The sequence below is a fragment of the Triticum aestivum genome, chromosome 6D (genome assembly GCF_018294505.1).
Source record: "Triticum aestivum cultivar Chinese Spring chromosome 6D, IWGSC CS RefSeq v2.1, whole genome shotgun sequence".
NCBI classification, from domain to species: domain Eukaryota; kingdom Viridiplantae; phylum Streptophyta; class Magnoliopsida; order Poales; family Poaceae; genus Triticum; species Triticum aestivum.
This window is the reverse complement of record NC_057811.1, coordinates 87,271,255-87,283,577: the sequence shown is the minus strand read 5'-3', so window position 1 is coordinate 87,283,577 and position 12,323 is coordinate 87,271,255. Positions and strand designations below refer to the sequence as shown.

General features: G+C 44.3%; 1 protein-coding gene across 1 annotated transcript; it reads right to left on the bottom strand.

Moving 5' to 3' along the window:
• Positions 1 to 1,513: 1,513 nt before the first annotated feature.
• On the bottom strand, positions 1,514 to 4,940 carry LOC123143752 (uncharacterized). Its single transcript, XM_044562725.1, has 4 exons — positions 4,437 to 4,940; positions 4,004 to 4,201; positions 3,198 to 3,281; positions 1,514 to 2,204 (listed from the first exon to the last, which is right to left on the bottom strand). The coding sequence occupies exons 1-4, from the start codon at positions 4,566 to 4,568 to the stop codon at positions 1,536 to 1,538; spliced, it is 1,083 nt and encodes a 360-aa protein (XP_044418660.1). The 5' UTR covers positions 4,569 to 4,940; the 3' UTR covers positions 1,514 to 1,535.
• Positions 4,941 to 12,323: the final 7,383 nt, after the last annotated feature.

The following is a 12,323-nucleotide window of genomic DNA, read 5'->3' as shown; positions in this document are numbered from 1 at the left end:
TGATGTCCCCACTCAGTGCTTTCTCGGCAGAAAAACTAGAAGTCACACAAACGTCGCCAAAAAATGACATATTTTAACTATTTGTATCTACAGAATTTGAAAGAAGATCCTATAGTTTATGGCAATTGATTCCAGGTGCTAAGGGCCATTTTTTTTCTTTTTGGTTATGGCTGGCTGTGGAAATAATGGGTGTTTGTTTACAGGGACTTATTAGTGTAGGGGACTTAAAAAAGTCCTTTTTAGTCCCATCTAAACCAACATGAGGGCCTTATAGGGACTTAAAGTGGGCATTTGGGACTTATGAAAAAAGACTTTGAGGGAGAGTTTTTTGGGACTTTTAGTTGTAACATGGTCTTTTAGTCCATGTTTACTCCTAAGAACCAAAACAGGTAGGAACTTTTTAGGGACTAGCGACTTTTAGTGGGACTAAAAAAACTCCTAGGACTTATGAACCAAACATGGCTTAAGTTGCCCCCAAATTATAGGTTGGACTTCTAGAATATAAGTTGGGGAGCGGGCATAGCTTATTTTCAGTCAACATTTTTTCGAGGGGTTTGGTCAAAACTTTTACTCTGGAGTAGAAATTTGACCGTTGATATCATTCTAGATAATTTTATTGGAAATTTTAAAATCGTGCATATGAGTGCAACGATTCTGCACCCAGGCTCAGCTGCACCTGCTGATGAACAGTAAAAAATGTTCAAAAAAATCTGAATTTTTTACACATGAAAGTTGAGAGAATCTTCTAGGTGTGCGCCAAATTTCAAGGTGTTTGGACATTTGAGAAGCTCGTGGCAAAAATAACAAATTTGGCTTGTCAAAGAAACTTTCAAAAAATGCACCGTGTAGACCAAATTTTGTTTTTTCACCACGAGCTCGTCAAATGTCCAAACACCTTGAAATTTTGAACGCACCTAGAAAATTCTCTCATTTTTTATGTGTAAAAATTTCAGAATTTTTTTAATCTGTTTTTTTTTTAAATTTACTGTTCACTGGAAGATGAGCCCGGGCACCAGTTTGAATTATCGCGTATGTATATCTTACCTAAACTAGAGGGAGTACGACATTTCTCCCGGTATTGTGATAGACCAAATATAATTTATCTGGAATTTAGAATCTGTCATGGTTGTTTAGCTCAAAACGTGGAACAATTTTCACGACAAAGAGACATCATGAGAGCTAGGCAAGTCACTGGACAAGATATACCAGGGAATTTGTATTTCTGGGCACATAATCAAGAATAAAATGCACAATTACATATGAATGGGGAATTATATACACGAGGCAATTATTCCCACGCGTATACAATTTACACGAGTAAGAAACATGCTTCTGGGCACAATTCCTATGGCTATCTGACCCCTACACAAAAATCTTCAAAATGCCGTCTTCTGTTTATCTATTCTCCACATAAAACAACCTGACCGCCACCCTTCGTTAGTTTCTTTATATACTCTCCATGCAAAATGAAAACACAAAGGAAGGAGGAAACTCCACAGGAGACATCGAAAGCTGGACAACAATAGCTTCATAGCTCATTTCATCAAATCCAGGAATACAAAACCGTTCCAAAGGCTATGAAGCACCATCGATGCCAATAGGTTGCGTGATCTGGCAAAGACGCCTCCCATCACAACCCCGAGAAATATCAACGGCAACACCCTTTGCACGTTGAAGTGCGCCAGCGCAAACGCCGCGGCACTTAGCAGGATCGACCACGGAAGGGGCATGTATCGTGTTAGAGATGGGAGAAGGAAACCACGGAATACAATCTCTTCCCATATAGGTGCACATACAGTGACTACCACTGCATACAAGGCCATTGCCACCGGGTCACGGGCCACAATGGATTGCTCTACACTGGATACCCCGGCGACTGGCCCTGATGACATATGAACTAGGCTGATGTTGATGTGAGAAAGCAAATTCACCAGTGGGAATAACAGGCACCCCAACGCTACATCCCAATGCCATCTGCCCTTTAATTTGAACTCAAACCAGCCTGGAGGAAGGGGACGGAATCTACCAAGGCACTGGTGAAGGATAGCGATCCCAGCAAGGCCTTCAGTTATGTCCGTCACGAGGCTGTATAATGCTTGTCCTCTGTGCGTCAATGTTTCCTTGCTAAAGCCAGCAGCGTGAGCCAAGAATGGCACTATCCAGGAGCCCACAAGCCAAAATGTCGCAATCCACAAAAACATGACCTGTATTCAAAAAGTATAACTGGCAACCCTTAATACCAAATTCATATAAACTGTTAAGACATCATTATATTCAATCAACACCCCCTGTTTAACTGATATCTTTAGAAAGACAACCAATAACCAGCAGAACAATCATCCATTCCTTTCTATTATATATGTACATAATATGCTAGCACATGCATCAAAACTTATTATCTTGAGAGGGGAGCATATTTTTAAACCCAGCCTGTTTGGAGTGGCCCCTGTGCTGTGGTTGTGACTTCAGTCCCACATTAGAATTAGAGACCTAAAGGTGAGTGCACGATTTTATAGTTCTTGTTGTGTCGTCCCCCATCCCTGTTAGCCCTTTAACAAGACGAAGCGGCAAAACTCTAAGCGGGGTGCTATGCATGAATAGCATGTCCCACGCAGGAGCTGAGTTGGGGATGACACAAAAATTTAAACAGAACACTATGGTAATGCAGAGTGCCTTGTGCCACTTTTGCCACTTGGAGATGTAAATTCATTCATGATATCTCTCTTCTTGCACATAGGCTTAGAGATAGCACCAAGCAACAACTTTTTGCTTGGATTAACTCCCTTCTGCAATTCTAGGGAGGTGCAGGTAGGTTTGCTAACCCTATAGACTTTAGACTCTTCATGTACAGCTTTTTGTCTTAACTTTTTGAAATAAAGGGCTGTGGAGCTTTGCTCCAAGTAAATATTCAAAAAAAAACATAGGTGGACACATAAGGGCAATATTAATATCTGTCTGGTCTCTCATATCATGTCCAAAATAAAGTATCCACGTGCGTTCGGCATCTTATAGATCAGATTCACATTTAATATGTCTGTGTCAATATACAGAAAATCTAACGGAACAGGGACGAATTACGTTACGAGAAAAACAACAGCTGGCCCTACATCCCGTAGGATATCCAGAAGATATCTGCTGAATTAGCAAAATGGATGTCCAATAACACCAAAACATAATAGAATAAGTAGAGAACTAACCTGGGCAATTGTTTGTCCAGTCCAAGGTACCGCCCAGCGCCCATTCCAAAATCTGAATATTGTTTCCTGTAGATTTTCCTTTATCTGGGGCATAAATTCAGAATTCTCATTGATTCATAGGACAAAATCGAAGTCTTAACAATGAAAAGGACTAACAGTCAATATCTGCTCCCCCCGTTCCGAATTATAAAGGTGTTCTAACTTTTTTTCTGAATCACAGGTGAATGTGAAATGTGTTCCATGGCCCAAAAATGGCAAATGTTCATAAACTTATAAAGGACAAGCACTTTTTCCTACATATATTAAACATTGATATGATCAATTGGTCATCCAAAAGGTTCCTTATAAACTCAGATAGACATCAAACTCAATACAGTAACACAGGGAAAAAATATGCACAACAATAGCTATTTTCCTTCGTTCCACACATTGGCTGGCACCACACAAACAGAGAAAAGCACATGTCTATATCAGTAAGAAAATAAATTCAAGTGGAACAACTAATTTTGTTATCAGGACGCCTCCAGTTAATGCTAGTAGAAGCAATGTGATTCGGTAACTCAATTTGACGGAGTAATTAACGGTGTCTCCTTTATCGATCATTAAAAATGTTTTGTCATCTTATCTCTTAAGCTTTCAAATAGTATTTCAAGTGAGCAACTGAGCATAAAAACTGATAGTTTTACTTGTATTGTATCGTAATACTGTGCTTCATTTTGCAGTATCAACCTAATATAATTTACATCTGAAATTCCTATTTGTCAAAACACAATGAAGCTGGGATGCGGAAAATAAACCAGACGAACCTTCTGCGCTCTAACAGACCAGTCTCCATTTACATAACTCTGAGCATCCGTGTTGGGGCTTCCACCGTCTTCCTCCTTCAGATCAGGATCCCCTGAGATCTCTGCCTGCTCATTGCACTTGAAGCCGGTGCCATCATCAGATGTTGTTGACACGTCCTGATCCTGCCTGAAGCACGAGATGTGAACCAGGCTCCATCCCTAAATGCACACGAGCACAAGAAAGAAAACAAAACAAAAAATCAAATTGTCGCAGGCAGCATGCCATTTTGACACTAACAGAGCAAACTGATGGGCATGACATTCAGATTGGCCATGTGGATAGCAATGTTGTAGCTACAAAACTGAGCACTGTGATACCCATACAAGGCTTGGCTGCTGAAATTGCGGCAGTCAAACGGTTGAACCCGAGAGCAGGGAGTCGTTTCGACCTTACCTTGGTGGGAGCAGCCCCGCGAGGCTTAAATCTGAGTGATGGCCTCTCGGCGGCGGCGGAGGGAGGCGGGAGCCTAACCCTACCGCAGGGGAGCCGCGGAGCGAGAGGGGCTAGGCAGGAGGTGGACGACATGCGTATTCGGCGACCCGCAGAACCGATTTAGGGCAGGAGAGAGGAGGGCGGCACGAGGGCTCAGGCAAGGAGGCGAACGGCGCAGCGCGACTGCGGTGACGGCGAGGCGGGGACCAGGACGCGGGCGCGTGCGGCCAGCAGGCCGCAGCAACGGTTGGGGCGCGCGGGCGCACCCGCGGCCGGCTAGGGCGACGAGGGGGAGGCAAGCGAGGCTGCGCGCGAGAGACAACGGGGGTGGAGCGAGCGGCGGCGAGGAACCGGGGAGAAGCGAGTGCGCCGACGGGGAGCAAGCGCCGCCGAGAGACGCGGGCTGCTGGGACCGGGAGGATGTGCGGATTACGTCTTTCTTTTTCAGATTGGTTCATGGAACACATTTCACATTCATCAGAAAAAAAAGTTAAAACATCTTATAATTCGGAAGGGAGAGAGCAGATATTAATGCTCTGTTCGGAGTCACTCCGCTCCGTAACTCCGCCGCGGAGCGGAGCGGCATACAGTAAAAATATAAAGAGCGGCAAACAGGCGCTTCACGCGCTCTGCTTCTTGGTGACGGAGCGGTGGATTGCTGAACACAACCTAACTATTAGTCTTTTTCATTGTTATAAAACTTTGATTTTGTCATACAATATGAATCAATAAGAATTCTGAATTTATGTCCTAAATAAAGAAAATGTACAGTAAAAAGAGCTAGTCCTGATATAATGATATAACCCTGTAACTAAAACTATATACACAGATCACGAACTACAAAGATACTACAACTATAGCTATAAGTTAATAATGGACCATGTGCTATACTAAATAAATAGACCAGGAATCATGGCCATATGAAACAAAATATCAAGTTGCATGTCGAGTAAAATTAAACAGGACAGGTCATATGCATGGTCAACCAAAGCATGTGTAGAGGTCTATTCTTAATATATCACCAATTGTAGTGCATCATATGTTATACAGAAACAGAACAATACCCTCCTATTATATCTCAAACAACAGCTTGATATCTACTACACAACCTTCTTCTTGTACACTTTGTTGGGCCTCCAAGTGCAGAGGTTTGTAGGACAGTAGCAAATTTCTCTCAAGTGGATGACCTAAGGTTTATCAATCTGTGGGAGGCGTAGGATGAAGATGGTCTCTCTCAAACAACCCTGCAACCAAATAACAAAGAGTCTCTTGTGTCCCCAACACACCAATACAATGGCAAATTGTATAGGTGCACTAGTTCGGCGAAGAGATGGTGATACAAGTGCAATATGGATGGTAGATATAGGTTTTTATAATCTGAAAATATAAAAACAGCAAGGTAGCAAGTGGTAAAAGTGAGCGAAAACGGTATTGCAATGCTTCGAAACAAGGCCTAGGGTTCATACTTTCACTAGTGCAAATTCTCTCAACAATAATAACATAACTGGATCATATAACAATCCCTCAACATGCAACAAAGAGTCACTCCAAAGTCACTAATAGCGGAGAACAAACGAAGAGATTATTGTAGGGTACGAAACCACCTCAAAGTTATCCTTTCTGATCGATCTATTCAAGAGTCCATAGTAAAATAACACGAAGCTATTCTTTTCGTTCGATCTATCCTAGAGTTCGTATTAGAATAACACCTTAAGACACAAATCAACCAAAACCCTAATGTCACCTAGATACTCCAATGTCACCACAAGTATCCGCGAGTATGATTATGCGATATGCATCACACAATCTCAGATTCATCTATTCAACCAACACAAAGAACTTCAAAGAGTGCTCCAAAGTTTCTACCGGAGAGTCAAGACAAAAACGTGTACCAACACCTATGCATAAGTTCACAAGGTCACTGAACCCGCAAGTTGATCACCAAAACATACATCAAGTAGATAACGTGAATATCCCATTGTCACCACACATAAGAACATGCAAGACATACATCAAGTTGTTGGAAATATGCCCTAGAGGCAATAATAAAATGGTTATTATTATATTTCCTTGTTCATGATAATTGTCTATTGTTCATGCTTTAATTGTGTTATCCGGAAATCGTAATACATGTGTGAATGCATAGACTATAACATGTCCCTAGTGAGCCTTTAGTTGACTAGCTCGTTGATCAATAGATGGTTACGGTTTCCTGACCATGGACATTGGATGTCACTGATAACGGGATCACATCATTAGGAGAATGATGTGATGGACAAGACCCAATCCTAAGCATAGCACAAGATCGTGTAGTTCGTCTGCTAGAGCTTTTCTAATGTCAAGTATAATTTCCTTAGACCATGAGATCGTGCAACTCCCGGATACCGTAGGAGTGCTTTGGGTGTACCAAATGTCACAACGTAACTGGGTGGCCATAAAGGTACACTACAGGTATCTCCGAAAGTGTCTGTTGGGTTGGCACAGATCGAGACTGGGATTTGTCACTCCGTATGACGGAGAGGTATCTCTGGGCCCACTCGATAATGCATCATCATAATGAGCTCAATGTGACCAAGTGGTTGGTCACGGGATCATGCATTGCGGTACGAGTAAAGTGACTTGTCGGTAACGAGATTGAACGAGGTATTGGGATACCGACGATCGAATCTCGGGCAAGTAACGTACCGATTGACAAAGGGAATTGTATACGGGATTACTTGAATCCTTGACATCGTGGTTCATCCGATGAGATCATCGAGGAGCATGTGGGAGCCAACATGGGTATCCAGATCCCGCTGTTGGTTATTGACCGGAGAGTCGTCTCGGTCATGTCTGCGTGTCTCCCGAACCCGTAGGGTCTACACACTTAAGGTTCGGTGACGCTAGGGTTGTAGAGATATTAGTATCCGGTAACCCGAAAGTTGTTCGGAGTCCCGGATGAGATCCCGGACATCACCAGGAGTTCCGGAATGGTCCGGAGGTAAAGATTTGTATATAGGAAGTCCAGTTTCGGCCACCGGGAAAGTTTCGGGGGTCACCGGTATTGTACCGGGACCACCGGAAGGGTCCCGGGGTCCACCGGATGGGGCCACCTATCCCGGAGGGCCCCATGGGCTGAAGTGGGAAGGGAACCAGCCCCTGGTGGGCTGGTGCGCCCCCCATGGGCCTCCCCCTGCGCCTAGGGTTGGAAACCCTGGGGGTGGGGGGCGCCCCACCTGACTTGGGGGGCAAGTCCCCCCCTTGGCCGCCGCCCCCCCTTGAGATTAGATCTCTAGGGTCCGGCGCCCCCCAGGGCCCCTATATAAAAGGGGGGAGGGAGGGCTGCGCACCCAAGCCCCTGGCGCCTCCCTCTTCCCCCATAACACCTCTCCCTCTCGCTGAGCTTGGCGAAGCCCTGCCGAGATCCCCGCTACTTCCACCACCACACCGTCGTGCTGTTGGATCTCCATCAACCTCTCCTTCCCCCTTGCTGGATCAAGAAGGAGGAGACGTCTCTCCCAACCGTACGTGTGTTGAACGCGGAGGTGCCGTCCTTTCGGCGCTAGGATCATCGGTGATTTGGATCACAACGAGTACGACTCCATCAACCCCGTTCTCTTGAACGCTTCCGCTCGCGATCTACAAGGGTATGTAGATGCACTCCTCTCTCTCGTTGCTAGATGACTCCATAGATTGATCTTGGTGATACGTAGAAAATTTTAAATTTCTGCTACGATCCCCAACAGTGGTATGAGCTAGGTCTATGCGTAGTTTCTATGCACGAGTAGAACACAAGTTGTTGTGGGCGTCGATTTTGTCAATTTACTTGCCGTTACTAGTCTTATCTTGATTCGGCAGCATCGTGGGATGAAGCGGCCCGGACCGACCTTACACGTACGCTTACGTGAGACAGGTTCCACCGACTGACATGCACTAGTTGCATAAGGTGGCTAGCGGGTGTCTGTCTCTCCCACTTTAGTCGGATCGGATTCGATGAAAAGGGTCCCTATGAAGGGTAAATAGAAATTGGCATATCACGTTGTGGTTTTGGCGTAGGTAAGAATCGTTCTTGCTAGAAACCTATAGCAGCCACGTAAAATTTTGCAACAACAATTAGAGGACGTCTAACTTGTTTTTGCAGCAAGTGTCATGTGATGTGATATGGCCAGAAGGATGTGATGAATGATATATGTGATGTATGAGATTGATCATGTTCTTGTAATAGGAATCACGACTTGCATGTCGATGAGTATGACAACCGGCAGGAGCCATAGGAGTTGTCTTAATTTATTTATGACCTGCGTGTCAACTGGAGCGTCATGTAATTACTTTACTTTATTACTAACCGTTAGCCATAGTAGTAGAAGTAATAGTTGGCGAGACAACTTCATGAAGACACGATGATGGATCATGGTGTCATGCCGGTGACGATGATGAACATGGCGCCCCGAAGATGGAGATCAAAAGGAGCAAAATGATATTGGCCATATCATGTCACTATTTGATTGCATGTGATGTTTATCATGTTTTACATCTTATTTGCTTAGAACGACGGTAGCATAAATAAGATGATCCCTCGCTAAAATTTCAAGAAAGTGTTCCCCCTAACTGTGCACCGTTGCGAAAGTTCGTTGTTCCGAAGCACCACGTGATGATCGGGTGTGATAGGTTCTAACTTTCGCATACAACGGGTGTAAGCCAGATTTACACACGCAATACACTTAGGTTGACTTGACGAGCCTAGCATGTACAGACATGGCCTCGGAACACAAGAGACCGAAAGGTCGAACATGAGTCGTATAGCAGATATGATCAACATGAAGATGTTCACTGATGATGACTAGTCCGTCTCACGTGATGATCGGACACGGCCTAGTTGACTCGGATCATGTATCACTTAGATGACTAGAGGGATGTCTGTCTGAGTGGGAGTTTGTTAATAATTTGATTAGATGAACTTAATTATCATGAACTTAGTCTAAAAATCTTTACAATATGTCTTGTAGATCAAATGGCCCACGCTAATGTTGCCCTCAACTTCAATGCGTTCCTAGAGAAAACCAAGCTGAAAGACGATGGTAGCAACTACACGGACTGGGTCCGTAACCTGAGGATTATCCTCATAGCTGCCAAGAAAGCATATGTCCTTGAAGCACCGCTAGGTGATGCACCTGTTTTCCCAGCAACTCAAGACGTTCTGAATGCCTGGCAGTCGCGTAGTGATGATTACTCCCTGGTTCAGTGCGGCATGCTTTACAGCTTAGAACCGGGGCTCCAAAAGCGTTTTAAGCAGCACGGAGCATATGAGATGTTCCAAGAGCTGAAAATGGTTTTCCAAGCTCATGCCCGGGTCGAGAGATATGAAGTCTCCGACAAGTTCTACAGTTGTAAGATGGAGGAGAATAGTTCCGTCAGCGAACACATACTCAAAATGTCTGGGTTGCACAACCGCTTGTCTCAGCTGGGAGTTAATCTCCCGGATGACGCGGTCGTTGACAGAATCCTTCAGTCGCTCCCACCTAGCTACAAGAGCTTTGTGATGAACTTCAATATGCAGGGGATGGAAAGACCATTCCTGAGGTATATTCAATGCTGAAATCAGTGGAGGTGGAGATCAAAAAGGAACATCAAGTGTTGATGGTGAATAAAACCACTAAGTTCAAGAAAGGCAAGGGTAAGAAGAACTTCAAGAAAGACGGCAAGGGAGTTGCCGCGCCCGGTAAGCAAGCTGCCGGGAAGAAGACAAAGAATGGACCTAAGCCTGAGACTGAGTGCTTTTATTGCAAGGGAAACGGTCACTCGAAGCGGAACTGCCCCAAGTACTTAGCGGATAAGAAGGCCGGCAATACCAAAGGTATATGTGATATACATGTTATTGATGTGTACCTAACCAGCGCTCGTAGTAGCTCCTGGGTATTTGATACCGGTGCGGTTGCTCATATTTGTAACTCAAAGCAGGAGCTGCGGAATAAGCGGAGACTGGCAAAGGACGAGGTGACGATGCGCGTCGGGAATGGTTCCAAGGTCGATGTGATCGCCGTCGGCACGCTACCTCTACATTTACCTACGGGGTTAGTTTTAAACCTCAATAATTGTTATTTAGTGCCAGCTTTGAGCATGAACATTGTATCTGGATCTCGTTTAATACGAGATGGCTACTCATTTAAATCCGAGAATAATGGTTTGTTCTATTTATATGAGAGATATGTTTATGGTCATGCCCCGCTGGTCAATGGTTTATTCTTAATGAATCTCGAACGTGATGTTACACATATTCATAGTGTGAATGCCAAGAAATGTAAGGTTGATAAGGATAGTCCCACATACTTGTGGCACTGCCCGCTTGGTCACATTGGTGTCAAACGCATGAAGAAACTCCATGCAGATGGACTTTTGGAGTCTCTTGATTATGAATCATTTGACACATGCGAACCATGCCTCATGGGCAAAATGACCAAGACTCCGTTCTCCGTAACAATGGAGCGAGCAACCAACTTATTGGAAATCATACATACTGATGTGTGCGGTCCAATGAGCGTTGAGGCTCGCGGTGGCTATCGTTATGTTTCTCACCCTCACTGATGACTTGAGTAGATATGGGTATGTCTACTTAATGAAACACAAGTCTGAGACCTTTGAAAAGTTCAAGGAATTTCAGAGTGAGGTTGAGAATCAACGTGACAGGAAAATAAAGTTCTTACAATCAGATCATGGAGGGGAATATTTGAGTCACGAATTTGGCACACACTTAAGGAAATGTGGAATTGTTTCACAACTCATGCCGCCTGGAACACCTCAGCGTAATGGTGTGTCCGAACGTCGTAATCGCACTCTATTGGATATGGTGCGATCTATGATGTCTCTTACCGATCTACCGCTATCATTCTGGGGTTATGCTTTAGAGACTGCCGCATTCACTTTAAATAGGTCTCCGTCGAAATCCGTTGAGACAACACCGTATGAATTATGGTTTGGAAAGAAACCTAAGCTGTCATTTCTTAAAGTTTGGGGATGCGATGCTTATGTCAAGAAACTTCAACCTGAAAAGCTCGAACCCAAGTCGGAAAAATGCGTCTTCATAGGATACCCTAAGGAAACCATTGGGTATACCTTCTACCTCAGATCCGAAGGCAAGATCTTCGTTGCCAAGAACGGGTCCTTTCTGGAGAAAGAGTTTCTCTCGAAAGAAGTAAGTGGGAGGAAAGTGGAACTTGATGAGATGACCCCTCTCGAACCAGAAAGTAGCAAAGCACAAGAAAATGTTTCTGTGGTGCCTACACCGACTAGAGAGGAAGTTAATGATGACGATCATGATCAAGTTACCACTGAACTTCGTAGGTCCACAAGGACACGTTCCGCACCAGAGTGGTATGGCAACCCTGTTCTGGAAATCATGTTGTTGGACAAAGGTGAACCTTCGAACTATGAAGAAGCAATGGCGGGTCCAGATTCCAACAAATGGCTTGAAGCCATGCAGTCCGAGATAGGATCCATGTATGAAAACAAAGTATGGACTTTGACAGACTTGCCCGATGATCGGCGAGCGATAGAAAATAAATGGATCTTTAAGAAGAAGACGGACGCGGATGGAAATGTTACCATCTATAAAGCTCGACTTGTCGCTAAGGGTTATCGACAAGTTCAAGGAGTTGACTACGATGAGACCTTCTCACCCATAGCGAAGCTGAAGTCCGTCCGAATCATGTTAGAAATTGCCGCATTCTACGATTATGAAATATGGCAAATGGACGTCAAAACGGCATTCCTTAACGGCTTTCTTAAGGAAGAATTGTATATGATGCAGCCGGAAGGTTTTGTCGATCCTAAGAATGCTAACAAAGTATGCAAGCTCCAACGCTCAATCTATGG